At 32.3% G+C, this 21431-nt stretch overlaps 1 protein-coding gene across 1 annotated transcript in view; it reads right to left on the bottom strand.

Annotated features, from left to right (window-relative positions):
- Window positions 1-21431, bottom strand: part of DNAH12 (dynein axonemal heavy chain 12) — a 209958-nt gene that overhangs the window by 153051 nt on the left and 35476 nt on the right. Inside the window, exons 14-19 of the mRNA XM_039858619.1 lie at window positions 17832-18010; window positions 14767-14902; window positions 6016-6141; window positions 4917-5051; window positions 4393-4586; window positions 3611-3854 (exon numbers count right to left, since the gene is read on the bottom strand). Coding sequence (XP_039714553.1) covers window positions 3611-3854; window positions 4393-4586; window positions 4917-5051; window positions 6016-6141; window positions 14767-14902; window positions 17832-18010 — 1014 coding nt within the window. The remainder of the gene's footprint in view (window positions 1-3610; window positions 3855-4392; window positions 4587-4916; window positions 5052-6015; window positions 6142-14766; window positions 14903-17831; window positions 18011-21431) is intronic.

The raw sequence follows: 21431 nt of genomic DNA, 5'->3' as shown, positions 1-21431 counted from the left end.
CTGAAAGGGAGGAATTCAAAGATCCAAATTCGCAAAGAGGAATGGAGATAAGGCACACGCAGAAGAAAATAGAAGACTGTATATATATATCTATCATTTACATAATGGTAACCACACACCAAAGATTCAGAACTGTTGTATATAACATAAAACAAGGACCAGAGGAAAAACCCACAAAAGCCAACCAAAATAAAGAAAACAGAAACACAAGGACAAAGCAGCAATGGAAACACCAAACTACCAGAAAGCAAAGGATAAAATGGCTATAAGAAGACCTCGTATTTCAATAATCACCCTAAATGTAAATGGACTGAAATCACCAATAAAAAGGCACAGAGTTGCAGATTGGATCAAAAACAAAACCCAACCATATGCTGCCTCCAGGAGACACATCTCAGCTCCAAAGAAAAATATAGACTCAAAGTGAAAGAGTGGAAAATGATATTTCAAGCAAAAGGCATTCAGAGAAAAGTGGGAGTAGCGGTACTAATATCAGATGAAACAGACTTCGAAATAAAAAAAGTAAAGAAAGATACTGAGGGACACTTCATAATGATAAAGGGAATCATGCACCAAGAAGACATAACACTTATTAATATCTATGCTCCCAATCAGGGAGCCCCAAAATATATAAAGCAATTACTAACAGAACTAAAGGGAGAAACAGACCAAAACACTATCGTAGTAGGGGACCTAAATACCCCACTGTCGGATATGGACAGATCTTCCAAACAGAAAATCAATAAGGCAATAACATTTTTAAATGACACATTAGACCAACTAAATATAATTGACATTTAAAGAACCTTCCATCCCAAAACAGCTGCGTATGCATTCTTCTCTAGTACACATAGAACATTCTCAAGAATCGACTACATACTGGGACACAGAGATAGCCTCCACAAATATAAGAGGGTTGATGTCATACCAACCATATTCTCTGATCATAATGCTTTGAAACTAGAGATCAACTGCAGAAAGAAATCAGGAAGAACAACAAATACATGGAGATTAAACAACATGATACTGAAGAATAACTGGATCAGAGAAGAAATAAAAAGAGATATCAAGAGATACATAGAAACAAATGATAATGATAGTACAATATATCAAAACTTTTGGGACATGGCAAAAGCAGTCAGAAGAGGAAAGTTCATATCATTACAGGCCTATCTCCAAAAACAAGAACGAGCTCAAATAAACAACCTAACACTTCATCTTAAAAAAGTAGAAAAAGAAGAACAAATGAAGCCTAAAGTCAGCAGAAGAAAAGAAATAATCAAAATTAGAGCAGAAATAAATGAAATTGAAAACAAAAAAAAAACAATAGAAAAAGTAAATGCAATAAAGAGCTGTTCTTTGAGAAAGTTAATAAAATTGACAAACCCCTGACTAGACTCACTAAAGAAAATAGAGAAAGGACACAAATAAACAAAATCAGGAATAAAAAAGGGGAAATTAAGATTGACATCACAGAAATACAAAGGATCATACAAGAATACTATGAAAAAGTATATAACACCAAATTTAATAACCTAGGAGAAATGGACCAGTACTTAGAAAAATACAACTTTCCTGGACCGAATCAAGAAGAACTGGAAAATCTAAATAGACTGATCAGCAGCATGGAAATTGAAACAATTATCAAAAACCTACCAAAAAGTAAAAGTTCAGGACCAGATGGCTTCACCAGTGAATTCTACCAAACATTCAAAGAAGACCTGAAAACTCATATCTGAAAAGATACTTGCATACCCATGTTCATAGCAGCATTATTCACTCTGGCCAGGACATGGACGAAACCGAAGTGTCCTACAATAGATAATTGGCTAAAGAAGTTGTGGTACATATATACAATGGAATATTACTCAGCCAGAAGAAGAGATGAAATACTGCCACTTGCAACAATATGGATGGACCTCAAGATAATCATGCTAAGTGAAATAAACCAGACAGAAAAAGTTGAAAACCACATGATGTCACTTATATGTGGGGTAAAACCTAAAAGCAACAAGCAAACAGGACAAACAAACGGACTCATGGACATAGACAATAGACTCATGGTTACAAGGGTGGGGTGGAGGAGAGGTAGATAGGGTAAAAGGGGTCAAATATGTGGTGGCAGAAAGAAATCTAACTATGGGAAGGGAACACACAATGTAAATATATATAAGTCTTACTGTTAAAATGTACAGCTGAAACTTACTGGATTTTGTTAACCAGTGTAACCATAAAAAAATTAATTAATAAAAAAAGAAAAGATAAAAAAGCTGGGGTAGCAATACTTACACAAGACAAAACAGATTTAAAACAAAGGCTAAAACAAAAGACAAAGAAGGACCCAGCAATTCCACAAAGAAACCCAAAACACTAATTCAAAAAGATACATGCATCCATATGCTCATCGCAGCATTATTTACAATAGCCAGGATATGGAGGCAACCTGGGTGTCCATCAGTAGATGAATGGGTAAAGAAGAGATGGTATATATATACAATGGAATATTACTCAGCCATAAAAAAGAATGAAATTTTGTCATCTGCAACAACAGTGATAGACCTAAAGGGCACTGTGTTGAATGGAGTAAGTCGGACAGAGAATGACAAATGTCATATGATTTCACATATATGTGGAATCTAGAGCATAGGATAAAAGAACAAACAAAACAGAAACAAGCTCATAGATACAGAGAGCATTTTGGTGGTTGCCGGACTAGGGGTGGTTGGGACGATGAATGAAAGGGTAGAAGATTAAGAGGTACAAACTGGTAGTTACAAAATAGTCATGGAGATGTATAGTATAGGGAATATAGTCAGTAGTATTGTAATAACTAAGTATGGTGTCAGATGGGTACTAGATTTATTGAGGTGATCACTTTGTAAGTTATATAAATGTCTAATCACTATGTTGTATACCTGAAACTAATATAATATTGTATGTCAACTGCAATTGAAAAATAAAAAATTATTAACTGCAAAAAAAATTTCAGATGACTCATAGAATCTCAAAGTGCTAGAGACAGACAGGAACAATGCTCAATGCTCAAAATTCCATCAAAGAGTTTGTACTCTGAGCATGCTGACAATAGAAACTCGGCACTACCATTATAACCACTGTCACTACTGCCTTGGGAACTTGGATGCAATATTAAATGTCACGAAAACTGTTATCTTCTTTATAAATGTGGCAACTGAGGCACAAAAGGCTATATCTCCTCCTTAAAATATGCCACTACCAAGCACAGAACTGTGATATAAATCTAGGTAGTGTGATTCCAAAACTTTCACAACTAACTGCTACCCTGTGCTGCTGCTCGTAGTATAGGCTAACTGGTCTGCCTTGTAATTTTTTACACTCTTCATATCATTGTAGCTAGTCATTACAATCTTTTATCTTTGTCAAGTGTTGTTCTATAAAGTAATTGATTTCAATGACTTCATCAAGAAAGAATAAAACATTCAGTAATAGATCAAGTTGTCTGGTTGCAGCTTTGGTTTTGCTTCCAAATGTTTCTGCTTCTCTTCTTTTGCATTTGATAAATAAAAAGAGCTATATAAAAATAGAATAGCTCTACTAAGGATTTCTAAAATATCATTAAATGTGTTCATACCTTAAAAACTTTTATCTGTTCCATTACTGTAGAGCACATAGCAATAGTAGGATTCTCTTTTGGTTCTTCTTCAAATTTCTCTTCTCCCAGAGATCGTCTTTTTGCTGCCTTTCTTTTTTCTTGTAATTCCTTCTTTTGCTTAGTTTGGAAAAATTTCAGTGTCTTAAAAATCTCTCGGGAAAATTCATCTACATCAGCTTCCATGCTTTCCCCATTAAGGTCCAAAAATCCTCCATCCATCCACCTGATTTGAAAGAAAAAATAATAATATTAAACTCAAAGACTTTTGGAGTTTAAGGGGCCTTAGAGATTTCTTAGGGTAGCTCTTTCATTTTACAAAAGAAACAACTGAGGGCAAGAGTGGTTAACAGTTTTTCTTAGTCACACAGACAGGAGGAGTGGTAGAGAGACGACATTAAAATCATCATTTCGACTATGCTGCATAGCTAAAATATGCATCAGACTATAAATGGATGACTAACAGTACCCAAATAAAATGCAGATTTGACTCTATACTTCTAATTTTTGGTATGAACATTAATCAAATTAATTGCATAAAAAAATGAAACAACTCTGGAAAACCCAAGTGATACTTTAGATATTATATTAATAAGCTTAGGTGATACCTTAGCAACATGTGATGCTTCTATATGATACTGGGTTCTCTTTCAAGTGAACAGATAATTCCCATTTTAAACACTTAGCCAACAATACCATAAAATCAATATACATTCATTTTATAAACTTACATCATTTGCTTAATTTTTATTACAAGAAATTACCGTTTTTCTGTTCGTTGCCACCTCAAAACTAAATTAAAAAACTTCTGATAGGGCTCAATGTTAACTTTTAATTTATCTAGTTCAGGATATTTTGTCAATTCCCATTTGAAAAGTTCCTCTTCTTTATTAATAAACTGAACTGCTTCTTCAGATTCCTGAATACGTTTCTGTAGTTGTCTTACATCGATCACATACTGAAAGAAAATAATTTTTTACATCAAGAAATATCCAAGTAATGTTATGAAAAGAAGATGATATGATACTGCCTAGACTATGTCCTTGTATTTATATAGCAATTTTAAATATAAACTTTAGAACATTACTAAGATAGCAAAAATATGGTAATTTCTTAGAAAACTAAGTCACAAAAAAGATTACATAAATATTACCAGTCCTAGGCCTAAGAGTCAGGCCCCTGTTTGCCATAGTAAGCACATGTTTTTCTATATTTTTAAGTGTATGTAAACATGTCCTGTATTAATCTACGAGCCAGCCATAGCTATTATCGTAAATATTTATCAGACCTGTTGCATGCGGTCCAGTTCTGCAAATTCTGCAAATTCTTCCATGCGGCGTGATTCCTTTTCTACTTCCAAAATCAGTTTCTCTCTCTTGGCTATTAGCTCATTTTCCTTGCTATGTTTAGCATTCTCAATGAGCTTTTTAAAAGACAATTTAATCATGTTAATTATTTTGTTACAAAGGAAAGGAAAAAGTTACCAAAGCAGAAATGTGGATGCTTTGTATAGTAATAAAAGCCATTAGAGAAATAAAAATGAATGCAAAAAAAAAAAAAAAACATTGACTGATATTAAAATGCAAAGAATACTAAATCACACAAAAATTTTTTTCCTAGATTTCCGAAGTGACTATAACAATTTTTATTTATTAATCAGTTACTTTAACTATTTAACAGGTTCTAGGATAATAATAAAAGCTACCATTTGTTGAACATGTGCCATGTATAAAGAACACACCTTACCTACATTACCACAGGTATTATTATTCTCATTTCAGAGATAAAGAAATTTAGGCTTATAGAGTTCAAGAGACATGTCCAATCTCATAAAATCATATAAATCAAAATCTGGATTAGAACTTTGATTTATCTGACTTAAGTCCATGCTTTTCGTTACCATACCATCTCACTTCCAAATTTAAGAGAAACTGGTTTACATTAGGATGTTTTTAAAATCTAAATATATTCAATCTGATATAAAATCCTAATTCTGGTACTTCTTACCTATGATATTGAGTAAGTTATTTAACTTCCCTGAGACTTATTTTTCTCATCTATGAAATGGAAAAAATAAGACTACCTAAGATTTTTGTGAGTATTAAATGATAACAGAAAGCACTTAGTGCCGTGCTTACTATTATTATCAATTTATACGATAGTTCTGACTTCTTTAACATTAGTCCTACTTCTTACCAGTTCCTATGAGTTGAGCCTAATGGCCTGTCCTAAGTGTGCAGGGTCATAAATATTGCTAACACCAAACTCATATTGACATATCAGGTTATTTTTTAAAGGTAGATGGTAAGTACGTATGAAAATTAAATAAACACAGTGCTTGATGTCAATGTCAAACTATAAAAATTTATGCTGAAAAATACATTTACCTCATCATTGTCATCAAAGATAGGATTAATTTTCCAAGGCCACATAAGGACAGTTGAATTTAAAGATAAATCCTCTGGAGGAAATAGAAAAACATCTAAAAAGTAACTCATCCGGCGTTTGGATTCCTACAAAATAAACTCCATATATAATAAACCATATAGAAAATCGAAGGCAGTATGAAAAAGAGAAGAACCAACAATTTCTAAGACTCCTTCTAATTTCAATTTGACTCAGATTATTAACTGATATTTCATATCATCCAAATCACATGGGTCTTTTAATAGCTGTAGGATTTTTTATTTGGCTTCATACCACACAACTGTAAATTTCCATACTGAAAATAGAGCTTTTAAAAAGTTTTTACTTGCAGTTGATTTAACATAATGGTACTCTTAGTCCTCCTAGTATATGACTAAAAACAGTGACCAAATATGCAGCTTTTGTTCAGCAAGATTTACTTTTGATTTTAAAAGATTTTATATTTTTTATTCTTATGTATTAATTTTTGAATCTTTGGTGACAAAAACTTTAGCATTTTTGTTTTGCATCTTCGGTGACATTACCACCTTTTTGGCCTACCATTAGTATACAGCAGTGGTCTAGAAAGAGTTTAGAGGTGAATAGCAAAGAAAAAAAAAAACTTTAAAACCCGTAGATTTACCAGAGTAGAGAAGTTTAATATCTATATCCTGTATAGGTTTCATTAATCCATATGCAGTGCTGTAATTTTTAAAAACTGAAATACAGATTCAAAGGCTAATTTAAGGTTTTTGGTTTGAGATGTATGTGATATATATGTATATTATATATAATATGCAAAATGCATTATATATGCATTATATTGCATGTAGATATACAACCTAATAAAAAGTTATCCATGTAATTAATTGAGGAGAAAAGCATATCATCATCTCAATAAGTACAAAAAAAGTATCTGATAAAATTCAACATCCATTCATAATAATTTTTTTAAAAAAATACCTAATAGAAGAGAACTTATGAATCTGATAGAAGTACCTATAAAAAACCTACAGGAAATGTCATAGTTAATAGTGAAATCTTGAAAGCTTTCCGTTTGAAGTTGGGATCGAGATGACAATTATTCAACATTGTACTAGTGGCCCTAACAAGTCCATTGTAGCCAAAAAAGTTTTAGAGATGTGTAATGTCTGATGAGGCCAAAACCAAACTCTCATTATTTGTAAGTTATATAATTATATATATAAACATTCCAAAAGAATCTTCAAATAAACTATTAAAATTAAGAAGATAAATAAACAACATATTATAATTTTAAAGTTAAAATTTTTACATAAAGAAAATTTTTAATTAAGAAAAAAATTAATGATAGTAATTTTTATATAAAAACAAATTTTCTATTATATTATAACTCAAAGTATAAATATTCATGAGTCCATACTGATATAAACAAATGACTGAATACATTAATAAGTGGGAGAAAAGAGACAAATCTTCCATGCAGAAGAATCCCAAATAAATGATGTAGCTATTTCACTCTAAAGGAGGAGAGCATAATTCCCTAGTTCTTAAGTATGAGCAGCATGTAGTAACTTCTTTCCAAAGAAGACAGTATAGAAAGGGGGAGAAAAAGAATAGAGAGACCAGCTAAATACTACTTCAACCTGGTGATGAAGGTCAATATCGATTGTAATAAGTCATGTTGATAATATGTACCCTTGATATGATGTGATGAAAATGGCACTTTATCTTTGTGATCCTTCTCCCAAAACCCAAATACCCAGTCTAATAATGAGAAAATCATCAGACAACTTCCAACTTCTCAAAACTGTTAAGATCATTAAAAACAAGGAAAGTCTGAGAAACTGTCAGAGCCAAGAGGAGCCTAAGGAGACATAACAACTAGATATAACGTGGTATCTTAGATGGGTTCTTGGGACATAAAAAGAACATTAAGTGAAAACTAAGGAAATCTAAATAACTGTAGATTTTAGTTAATAATGTTTAAATATTGGTTTATTAATTATAACAAAGGTACCACACTAATGTAAGATGTTAATAATGAGGAAATTGAGTGTGTGTGAATGTACATGTAATATGGAAACTCTCTGTACTACCTGCTTGATTTTTCTATAAATCTAAAATTATTCTAAAAAATAAAGTCTACTAATTATATAAATTAATTGTATTTCTGTATTCAAATAACAGAGAAGATAAAAACATTAAGCATAACATTAAAAGATATTAAGTACTTGAAAATACATCTAATAAAAGATGTGTACAACTTCTACAGAGAACATTATAAAATATTAACATATTAAAGAAGAGGTGAATAAATAAAATATTTATCATGAATTGGAAAACTTTAATATTGTAAATGTACTGATTTTCTCCATCTATTTAATGCTTTTCTAATCAAAATCCTAAAAGACTTTTGTGGAATCTGAAAAACTGATTCTAAAATTTATGTTGGAAAGACGCTAATTCTCTAAATTTATTATCACTTTGATGCAATCTCAATCAAAATCCCAAAAAGTTATTTTATGGAATATGATAAGCCAATTCTAAAATTTGTATGAAAATGCTAAAGGGCCAAGGACAAGCAAGAATCTTGAAGAATAGACTGGGAGGACATGCTCTACCAGATGTCAAGACTTATTACTGGTATTACATTTAAGTTGTTGTAACTAAGTCTGTGTGTTGATACAAGGATAGACAAATAGGCCAATGGAACAGAATAGAATGTCTTAAAACAAATCTACACATATATGAACACTTGATATATGATAGAGGTCACAATGCAGAGGAATGGGGAAGCAATAGTCTTTTCAATAAACACATAATTGCTCATGTACAAGGAAAAATAATTAAATTAGACTTTGCATCATTCACAAAAATAAAATTCCCAGAGGACTAAAAACCTAAACCTGAAAGGCGAAACTAAACAGCTTCTAGGAAAGAATACAAGAAGAAAAAAAAGCTTGATGACTCCACATACAAAGGAATTCTTAAACAAGACACAGAAAACACTAAACAGAATGGAGACAAGCAATCTACCAGATGCAGAGGTCAAAACACTGGTTATAAGGATGGTCAATTATCTCATTGAGAACTTCAACGAAGAGATAGGAAACATAAAAACAGAGATAGCAAACATAAAAAATAACCAGTGAGAAATGAAGAATGCAGTAACCTAAATGAAGAATATATTAGAGGGAATCAACTGATTAGTTGAAGCAGAGGATTGAATCAGCAATTTAGAGGATAAGGTAGCAGAAAACACTCAACCAGAAAAGCAACAAAAAAATAATTTAAAAAAAATAAGGATAGTTTAAGGGACCTCTGGGGCAACATCAAGCATATCAACATTAGCATCGTAGGGGTACCAAAATAAAAAGAGAGCTAGCAAGGAATTGAAAACCCATTTGAAGAAATAATGACTGAAAACTTTTCTAATCTGGCAAAGAAAACAGACATACAAGCCCAGGAAGTGCAGAGAGTCCCAAACAAGACAAACCCAAACAGACCCACACCAAGACGCATCATAATTAAAATGCCAAAAGTTAAAGACAAATAGAGAATCTTAAAAGCAGCAAGAGAAAAGCAGTTTGTTACGGACAAGGAGCTCCCTTAAGGCTATCGGGAGATTTCCTAACAGAAACTTTGCAGGCCAGGAGCCATTAGCATGAAATATTAAAAGTGAAGAAAAGCAAGGACCTACAACCAAGATTATTCTACCCAGCAAAGATATCATTTAGAATCGAAGGACAGATAAAGAGCTTCCCAGAGAAGAAAAAGCTAATGGAGTTCATCACCACCAAACCAGTACTACAAAAAATGTTAAAGGGACTTCTTTAAGAAGAAGAAAAAGAGTTTAAAAATATGAATAATAAAATGGCACTAACTAGATATTTATCAACAATTGCTTTAAATGTAAATGGATTAAATGCTCCAATCAAAACACAAGGTGACTGAATGAATGTGAAAACAAGAACCTTACATGTGCTGCCTACAAGAGAATCACCTCAGATTGAAAGACACACACAGACTGAAAGTAAAGGGATGGAAAAGATATTTCATGAAAATGGAAATGAAAAAAATAAAAGCTGGGGTAGCAATACTTATGTCAGACAAAATAGACTTAAAATAAAAGCTATAACAAGAGACAGAGAAGGAGCCAGCAATTCCACTTCTGGTATTTATCCAAAGAAACCCAAAACACTAATTTGAAAAGACATATGCATCCATATGTTCAATGCAGCAATACTTACAGTAGCCAAGACATGGAAGCAACCTAAGTGTCCACCAATAGATGAATGGATAAAGAAGAGGTGGTATACCTATACAAATGAATATTACTGAGCCATTAAAAAAGAGTGAAATCTTGCCATCTGCAACAATATGGATGGACCTAGAGGGTATTATGCTAAGTAAAATAAGTAAAATAGAAAGACAAAACCATATGATTTCACTTACATGTGGAATCTAAAAAACAAAATAAATGAACAAACAAGACAGAAACAAGTTCATAGATACATAGAACATTTTGATGTTGCCAGATGAAAAGGGAGCTGGAGAAATAGGTAAAAAAAAGAGAGAAGGGATTAAGTAGTACAAATTGATAGTTTCAAAATAGTCATGGGGATGTAAAGTATACTATAAGAAATATAGTCAATAACATTATAATAATTGTGTATGGTGTCAGATAGGTACTAGATTTATCTGGGTGATCGCTTAATGAGTTATACAAATGTCTAATTGCTATATTGTACACCTAAAACTAATATAATACTGTATGTCAACTATAATTGAAAACTAAAAAATATTTTAAAAAATAAAAAAAATTGAGGGGGAAAAAATGGCGTAGATGATAGAGGCTCTGTTCATCCCTCTGGCGACCAAATCAAAGTTGTGACAGAAACAAGGAGCAGCAGCAAGGAAAAATCACCTGGGATCTAGAAGAACCAGCCATACAACTAGAGAGAAATCTGAGAAATCACCCTGAAACGGCAGAAGGTAGGACGAGGCGAGAACGCAAGGCTGCCTGGTCCCAAGCAGCTGAGTGAGAAGGAGGCTGCAACAGCGGCAGTGGCAGAAGCCTCTTAAAGGGGCTGTGTCCTCAAGTGGATTTTCGTGGTGACAGACCTGCTCGCTCGGAGCACCAGTGCCGATTAGGTTGCGTGCAGGGGGCACCAGGGACTTACAGAGAGACATTGTCCGAGTGAGGGCTGAGGCAAGACTCGATCTGTAAAGAAGTGCCAGCGGTATCCATTGTTCCCTATTAAGCCCTCCTCCCTCCCAGTGGGTGGACACAGTGCCGCCATTGCCATGAGGTCATCAGACTGGATAACAGAGGTTGCTCCATCCAGAGGATTCCCTGAAACCCCGCCTCCTGCAACCCGAGGCCCCACCCAAGCCACATCCAGGTTTATCCTCAGCAAGTCAAGTGCTCCTTGCTGAGCAGTGCCTAGACTCACACTGGAGGCAGCTGGCCTTGGTTTCTGGTATGGCCTTTTGAGGCAACTACACGCACAGCATCTGTGGATTGCTTGATGAATCTTAACAGGTGGCTCTGGAAGGGCAGAAGCTTGGGCTAAGTTTGGCCTGAAGCTGAACCCTTCTCAGGACTGTACCACTGGACATCTACTTCACAAATCCACACTAATATGATGGAGACTTAAGAGCTTTGCTTAGTACATAGAAACAGACATGGAAAGGCAGCCAAAATGGGAAGACAATGAAACAGAAACCTTATGAGAGAACAGAACAGAGATCCAGATATAATGGAGTCAAGAAATCTAAGAGATGCAGAGTTCAAAACACTAGTTATAAAGGTGCTCAATGAACTTTTGGGAAGTGTAGATAAATTCAGTGAGAACTTCAACAAAGAGATAAAAAAATAAATATGGAAATGGAAATTATAAAAGAGAACCAGTCTGAAATGAAGAACATATTATCTGAGATGAGAAATATATTAAATGGAATAAACAGAGTGAATAAAAAAAGGATTAAATGCCCTATCTAGAGGACAGGAAAGCCAAGGACACACAATCAGAACAGCAAGAGATAAGATGTTAAGACTATAAAAAATAATTTAAGGAGCATATGGGACACTATTAAGGGTCCAAATATCCATCTGATAGGCATACCTGAAGAAAATCAAGATGTTGAACAGTTGAAAAAATAATGATGGAAAATTTCCCTAACCTGGTGAAGGAAATGGACTTAAAACCCCAGGAAGCTCAGAGAATCCCAATATACAGGGATCCAAAGAGGCCCACACCAAGACACATCATAATTAATATGCCGAAGGTTAAATAAAAAGAAAGAATATTAAAAGCAGCAAGAGAAAAGCAGATAGTTGTCTATAAGGGAATATCTATAAGACTGGCAGCTGATTTCTCAAAAGAAACTATGCAGGACAGAAAGGCTTGGCACAAAATAATCGATGTGATGAAGACCCAGGATCTACAACCAAGGATAATTTATTCAGCAAAGCTATCATTTAGAGTTGAAGGACAGATCAAGAGCTTCCCAGACAAAAACAAACTAAAAGAATTTATCAACACCAAGCCAGTATCACAGGAAATGTTGGAGGGACTTCTTTAAGAAGGAAAAACATGTATCAAAAACAGTAATAAAGCATGGTAACAACTACTTTCCTATCGATAAGTATCTCAAATGGAAAAGAATTAAGTGCTCCAACTAAAAGAGTGGATGAATGGAAAGGAAAACAAGATCTCTACATGTTGCCTATAAGAGACTCACTTCAGATTAAAAGACAGACTAAAAGGAAGGGTATGGAAAAACATATTGCTTTGATGGACCTAGAAGGTATTTAAGTCAGACAGAGAAAGATAAACACTATATAATTTCACTTATATGTGAAATCTAAGGAATAAAAAGAACTAATCAAAAACAGAGTCACAATTACAGTGGACAATTTGGTAACGAGCAGAGGGGAGGAGGGCTGGGGGCTGGGAGAATGGGGTGAAGTGTTAAAGAAGTACAAATTAGTAGCTGAAGGATGGTCAGAGGGATGCGGAGCACAGCATAGGGAATGCAGTTAGCATTAATATGTTGGCTAGGAGGAGGGTCATGGGAAATAGGGAGCAATTGGGGAGATCATTTTATAAACTATATAGATGTCTAACCAATGTACTGTATACTTGAAACTAATTAAAATAAATTTTTAAAAAATATAAGAAAAAAAAGAAAAACAAAACCTTCAAGGGGGTAGGAAGGATTAAGAGGTACCAATTGGTAAATTTTAAAATTTACCTGTGTTGTACACCTGAAATTAATAGAATAGTGGTGTCGACAATAATTGAAAAAAAAAAAACCTAACTAAATAAATAAATAAATAAATGAAATTAAGAACTGTCCATCAAAAACATCATTAAAAAGTTAAATTACAGAGTGAAGAAGGAATATTTATCAATAATATATGCAAAACTACTACGCTGAATTCTATACTTATAATGGTTAAGATGGTAAACTTTTTTTACATTTTACCTGCTATAGTTTTTTTTTAAAAATGATTACAAATCAATAGGAAAAAGACAAATGATCCAAAAGAAAAGTAGGCAAAAGACATAAACTGGCATTTAACAAATGAAGAACTCTAAATGATCAACAAGCATATGAAAAGTGTTCAAATTCATTTGTTTTCAGGAAAATGCAAATTAAAAATATAAGGACTGCCATCCAACAGACTAGCAAAATGTTAAATATTTCATAATAGCCACTATGGGTAAGAATGTAAAATAATAGGACTCTTATACACTACTGATAAATTGGATAAGTTTTGCTTTAGCTGGTAAAAGTGAAAATAAGTGTATCTTCTAACACCTGGAGAAATGCATGACCATATGCACCAGGATACATATACAGAAATGTTCCCAGCAGCATTGCTATTAATAGCAAAAGTAGCAACAGCTCAAATATCCAAAACGGTGAAATTAAAATAGTAAACTGTCGTATAGTTATAGATGAGTTACCAGATAGCAATGAAAATAAAGTTAAGAAATGATAACATTACTAACATGATGTTGACAAGACACAAGAATAGAAACAGCAAACAGAAAGATAAAATTAAGATAGATGTTATCTATATTGATTAGAAGTACATATTTAGAAGAATTTTATTATCTTTATAAAGAAGAACAAGGAAGTGATTAAAAGTCAGGACAGTGTGCCCATCCAGAAAAAGACAAGAGATTGTGATGGGCTTCTAGGGTATCGGCAAGGTTCTATTTCTTTCCTTGGGTCATAATTACTGGGTGTTTTCTATATAACATTTAAATTGTACAATTTATGTTTTATGCAACTTTTGGTATGTGTTATGGTTCACGTTTTTAAATAAAAAACTGAGCACAATATAGGTGAATAGTATATAATCCTGTGCTAGGGAAGGCATAAGTATACTATTAAATGTAGCAACTGTAATAGAAAAAAAATTTTTTAATGTATATTGTTTAAGGATGCACATATAGTTTGTGGAACTAAAGAAAAAAATATATATGATTACTATAGAAACCAAGTGTAAACCTCTAGGGGAAAGAAGGAGAGAAGTACTTATGATCAGAAAGTTATACACAGAGTACTTCTGGGTAATGGCAATATCTTATTCCTTGACCTGGGTGGTGGCAACATCAGTGCTTACTTTATAACTATTTGTTTAACTATATGTTTTATACATTTTCAATATGTTTATCATATTTCACAATTTAAAAAACTATTTTAAAATATGTAAATTAAAAGATACCTACCTCAATCCTTGAAACCAACTCTTGAATTCCTGTTGTCCGGGCTTTTTCTACATAAGATATCTGATCCATCATCTCTTCTGTTGTCTCAGGGACTTTTAATGCATGCTCTTTAATTGCTTCAAAATCACTGCAAATACTAACATAACATTCTGCTTTACTATAGTTATGGTAATTAATGCTGTATCATACACAATAAATGTGCGTTATTATGCTTACTATAAAACAGGAGCTGTGATATCCTAAAATTACTTGGTTAGTTCACTAAGACACCTTAAAATAGTTAAGCATAACTTATCTGATATAATTCAGCATATACCATACATCTATAAAATTAAAGTAACATTTTCATGTGAAATTATGGCATATATATATTTTTTTCTACTGATCTTTTCAATTCTCTTGAATACCCAGATAAGCAATGTAACATAGAGCATATTTTGGATCAGGTAGCACTAAATCTAAATCTTGCCTCAGCTGTTACTAGCTTTATGAGCTAAGGCAAATCTCTGTAAACTTAGGTTTAGTTTCCATATCCATAAAATGAAGTTATTAACATTTATCTTGCTAGATTGTTGTAATACAATAATAAATATAAAAAGGCCTAGTACATAGTACACTGTCATTTACTGGTAACTATAATTGTTAGCATAATCATTACTATTATTATTATTATTATTATTATTATTAGTGCCTCTTGTGAAACATGGCAGTATAGCAGGTAAAAAGATCAAACCTCTGTACACACTTTTAAAAATCTACAATTCTCTTAGAGTATCTTATATATGTAAGTATAAACATCCTGTAGCCATTATTCAACTAAAGACACATTTCATAGAATTTTTTCCCTGTGCTTTGCAATCTCTGTATTATAATGACTTTATCAGAAATATCAGAAAAATTTCTTGCAAAAACAAAGTATAAATGAGGTAAGTGGTTTTAAAAATAAATTTAGTTCTTGTAGGTATTTTATTTCTATTATGTGGTAATTATAGTCATTTATTCATTTAATAAATAACTGAGTATCTACAATATGCTAAGCAAAGTTCTAAGCAATGGAGATACAGATCGAGTCCCTTCTCTCACAAAGCTTACATTCAAATTGAGATACAAAAGCACATAAATTCATAACATAATGTTAAATAGTAAAAAGTACTATGAAGAAAAATAAAGCAAGGTAAAGAGATAATGATGGTATGCAGACAAAGGGCCACTATTTTGTTTAGAGTGGCCAGGGAAGGCCTCTCTAGAGAGATGATATTCAAGGTAAGAAAAGAAAAAAGTGAGTCATGCAAATATCAAAGGGAAAAAGCTTCCAAGAAGGAAAAAAAGCAAGGACAAAAGCCCCTGTGAGGTAGCAATAAGCTTGGCATATTTCAGGAACAGCAAGCAGGCCAGCATGAATATAAAGAGGAGGACATACGATGAAGTTGGAGAGGTAAGCAGGCATCAGATCATGTACAGCTTGATGGTTAATTTTTTATTATCAAAAATATATAAGGTATGTATTAATGTGGGTAATGCAAAAAAGACATGATCCTAATAGGAGGGCTTTCTTTTTGCTAGAGAAGAATCCAAGTGCCTTGGGGAAAGACACTGCAGCAAAAGAAATGGAGGCAAGCAAAATGAGAGCACAATAGCCCAAAAAGAGTAAACCAAACTGTGAAGTAAGAAAATTGCTCTTTAATGATTATTAATTAATAAATTGTGCTTAGTGACACACATTTCTTCCTTTTCATGTTACCTATCTCAAACACAGAATTTAAATAGGAAGGAATTAAAGAATGGACGAGGTAAAGAAAACAGAAAAATTTTTCAGCTGCTCTTATGTCATGAGTTTAACATAAAATATAGTTATTTTGTTGGAATAGAAGTTTCCAGAAAAGCCAATTACTACAAAAAGAAATACCAAATACAGTCATGCTAAACATAAATCATTTTTAGATTAACTATGGCATTGTCATTACTCAACAGGATTGTTACAAATGGAGAGTCTAAATACCATCTTTGATCTCTTTTTGTGCAGTATACTTTTGTACAGAGTATGCCTGATAAATATTTGACTTTCGAACAGTAATTATTTTATTCATTTGAAAATATTTATTGATGTGATAGCTTCCTTTATTGGGTGCCTATTCTATGCCAAACATACTGCTAGATAAATTTCAAATGTTATCTGTGATCCTAGCATTAGTCCTGCTCCTTCAAGGAAGGTATTTTTTTCATAACTGGAACAGCAGAAAACTGAGGCTTCATGAAATTAACTTGCCTAGAGTCACAAAACTACTTCGTGACAGAGCCAAGATTCAAATGCAGGTCTTTCTGATTCCAAAGCACATGATTTTCTTTCATTGCTTCTGGGATAATAAATAGCTAACATTTATTGAGTACCATGTTCCAGGCACTGTGCTAGGTGCTACATATATATAATGTTTTAATCCTTATAGAAGTAACAAACTAAGATTCCTTTGGGGCCAGACAGATAACAAATGAGTTAAATGAGTTAGATGAGTTGGATGATGAGTTGCTTGAGCACTGGGCGGACACACCAGAGAGCACATTCCTTGTCAAAAAGAGAAACTGCTTCTCGGCTCCATTTACCACTGCAGGCCCAACATGGCACAGTCTTCCCACTTTTTCAAGAAAAGTAAGAGATCTAGAATGATGATGATGATGATATTGTGTGTGTATTATTGTGTGTAATCTCTAATTTTAAAAGTAGATAGTAATGCATAAATACTAGAGTCAAATGATTCTAGATATTCTAATATTATTGAAAATCTATAGTCTTTACATTTTCCATACAACCTATATCAAACACTAGTTTATTTCAATTTCTTTTTTTTTTTTTTTTTTTTTTCAATTCTGGGTTGCCTCATAACTAGCTTCTAACAGTATCAAATAAAAAGAAACCAATAGGACTACAAAGGAACTTCCTTAAGAAGCAGCAATGGAAAAAAAGTTGTAAGTATTTATATTTTAATCTTATGTTTTTAAACAAGAGTTATTATTAGCAAAATATTTCTTTTAGTCTTATAATTCTAAGTCTGACAATTAATTCTACTTACCATTCATTTTCTTTTCTATGTTTTGAAGCTATGTCATTTAATAATATGTTTGCAAAGGCTCTTGTTTTGTTTGTTAGACCTGTCTTCAAATCTTCACAATCTAAACGCACCATAGGGTAATGAACCCACTGAGGCAAAAGCATTATTTCTGAAGCAAGACTGAAAAATTTTTCTATAAACTAAAAAAAAAAAAAAAAAAAAAATGCTTAGAATTTTTAAAGTCACAAGTGATTTTATAGTACTGTATTATAGTAAAATTCCCTTTTTTATTATATTGGGTGACATTGGTTAATAAAATTATATAGGTTTCAAGTGTACAATTCAATAATACATCATATGTATATTGCATTGTGTTCACCACCCAAAATAAATTTCCTTCCATCTTAATTATATAATACAAATGCAAACTCATTTATTTTTGCTAAGTGATTAAAATTTTTCCCTTTGTTGCATAAATCTTTTTTTCACCTCTCCTTTCACTAAGGAATTTGCCAATCTACCAATAAATATCCAATATATTCCCATCTATAGCATCAATAACTGGAAATTTCAGAAGGCAAAATTTCTCTCAATAACTACTTAAAAAAAAAAAACTATCCCCAAATCAATTCATCTCTCTGTTTAGAAACAAATCTATATCATGTGGCAATTTGTGTAGCTGACAAATACTTGTTTGTGCAATTACTGATGTTATCACTGAAGATTCTAATTCAATCTTTAGGAAAATAAACATAAGAAACTTCTTGGTTTTGGTCAAAATAATCTAAGAGAGAAACATTGGGTACTGCCATTACCAAAGATCCAAAATATTGTAATTTATACAACTCCTTAATACTCAGACACTGAGATAATTTTTTTTAATTAAAAAAAAAGTAGTATAGAAGAAAACCTAACAAATTAAATTGCATTCTGTGAAAGTGAAACATATCTACCAATTTTGGGCAACTTTGACTTAATTTTACAATATATCTTTAATGTTGCCTCTCTATCTTCTTACTCACCCCATCCCCACCCTCCATCAAAATGCCCCATTCTTTTTATTCTTCTTTAAGGAGATTTTCCCTTTATTTCCCTCTCTCAAGGCAACCATATTTTTCTACAGTCTCCAGTATTTGGGGGGTTGGGCTTAAAGTTTTCATTGTTTAAGGGAGTTGAGGATATTAATTAAAAGACTACATTGAGTGCCTGTTTGGTTCTTGGTTGGAAATATACCAAATAAAGAGTAGATAGAGTTGGTGGCACTAGAAAAAAGAGGATAGATGTTTTCTTACTCGCAAGGACCATTATCTAGCTTTCCTGGGATATATTTAACAGATATATAAAAGAAAATAGGTGGATCAAAGAAAATACGACACACTGGAAACAGCACAAATATCCATTTATAGAGAAAAGATGGCATATTAATACAAGGGAGTGCTATGCTGTAATAAACTATGACTATGCAAAATATGGATGAATTCCACAATGAGGAGTGAAGAAAAAAACAAAAGAATGCATATGATATCTTTCATATAAACTTACTATGGACAAAACTAAACTTTATTACTTAAGGATGCATACATAGGTAGTAAAACCATAAAGAAAAGCAAGAAATATCAGGGTAATAGTTACCAATAAAGAAGGGAGATGGTTATGGTTGAGGAGAGGCAGATGAGTGGCTTCTGGTGCACTGCAAAGTTCTAATTCTTAATCTAGGTAGCTATTAGGTTATAATAATGTATAAATCTGTACCCATATGCTTTACATGCTTTTCGGTATTGTGTTATATCTCACAATACATTATACTTTTTTATAGAATACTTTAAACATACAAAAGTAGGCAAAATGTACCCATCATTCAGCTTCAATACTTTTGAACTCACTGGCCAATCTTTTTTCTCTATACCCCTAGCTTCTCCTCTATCCAGTTTTATTTTTACCCAAATCCCAAACATCATATCATTTCATCCATATACATGTCATAGTTTATAATTTTTTTAAATGTTCTCCAAATAGGTATACTAACCACAATTACAATATGTAAAGAATTGACAAAGTACTCCAGAGATAGATTACTAAGCCCAAAAGTAAATTTTCAAACAGTTACATAAACCATCTAGAAATTATAATATTCAAGAAATTTCACAGAAAATACTAGACCTAAGGCAAAAGTTATTGTGAAACCCAATGCAATACATGCTCGGCCTAAAGATTTAGAGTTTATAGCTAGTACAAGTTATGGTCAAGACCACAAAAAATTTAGCTGTTAGCTCCTAGAACATTTATTGCACCTATTCTGTGAATAGCATTATATTGAGATAAATGGTACAATACAAATGAAAGAGAATATACCATATTTGGTTTGTGAAAGTAATAATGTATCTATAAATTCACGATATAGTTTTATAAATACATAAAAATGAAATAAAAGTATGCATATGAGAAAAATTATAACCATTTCAATAGGTGTAGAAGAAGCATTTCACAAAATTCAACACTTTCATGGTAATAACACTTAACAAACTAGGAATAGAAGATAATATCTTCAACTTGATGAGTTTCTAGAAAAACTACAACATTGTACTAACTGGATTTAAAAATTAATGCTTTCTTTCTAAGATCTAGAGGAAGATAAAGATATCCACTCTCACCACTTCAACTTAGCATTGCACTAGCCAGGAAAATTAGGCAAGATAAATTTTTTTTAAAAGGCATCCATATTGAAAAAGAAGAAATAAGACAATCTCTATTTGCAAGTGCTATGATAGTATATACAGAAAATCCTAAGCAATATATATATACATATACATAAAACTATGAGAATTATTAAACAAGCTCTCTGAGGTTGCAAGATACAAGACCAATATATAGAAATAAATTGTATTCCTAGACATTAAAAATGAACAATCCAAAAATGAAATTAAGAAAACAATTCCATTTATAATAGCTTCAAATTTAAGATAATTAAATTTAACAAAATAAGTGCAAGATTTGCAGAACACAAAAATATTGGGAAAAAAATGGAAAAATACTACATAGTAGACTGAAATGATGCAAACCATCTTCCCTGTAATCTATTAGAAATATCCTCTACATGTTCAAGAATGTAAAAGAAAATATGAACATAACCAAGAGAAAATGAAATTTACCAAAAAATTGGGAAAATATAATATATGAAATGAAAATTTTACTTAATATGAGTAACAGTGGCTTAAAACCAGAGAAGAAAGGATTAATGTACTTAAAATGATGCAAAAGAACTATCCAAAATGATGCATAAAATGAAAAAACTGAAAACTCTGAGCAGAGCTTTAGTCACCTCTGGAATAATATCAATCAGTCTAATATACCTATAATTGGAATTCCAGAATAGGGGGAAGGGAGCAAAGAGAAAAATTTGAAAAAATGTCTGAATATTTCCCAAGTTTGATGAGAACTATAAAACCATGATCTAATAATCTCAACAGTATTTATTCTCACAAAGAAACAAAAAATAAACAATACCAAAACTCTTCATTAGCCAAAAAGCAACAAAAAAGAGAAAATCTTAGACTCTGCCAGATGAAAAATATTACAGAAAGAAACCAAAAGAGACTTACAGCATGACAACATGAGGAGCTC

Source organism: Pteropus medius, unplaced genomic scaffold (genome assembly GCF_902729225.1).
Source record: "Pteropus medius unplaced genomic scaffold, Ma_sr-lr_union100, whole genome shotgun sequence".
Classification (NCBI taxonomy): Eukaryota; Metazoa; Chordata; class Mammalia; order Chiroptera; family Pteropodidae; genus Pteropus; species Pteropus medius.
The sequence above is the reverse complement of the archived record's forward strand: the minus strand, read 5'-3'. Positions and strand labels throughout refer to the sequence as shown.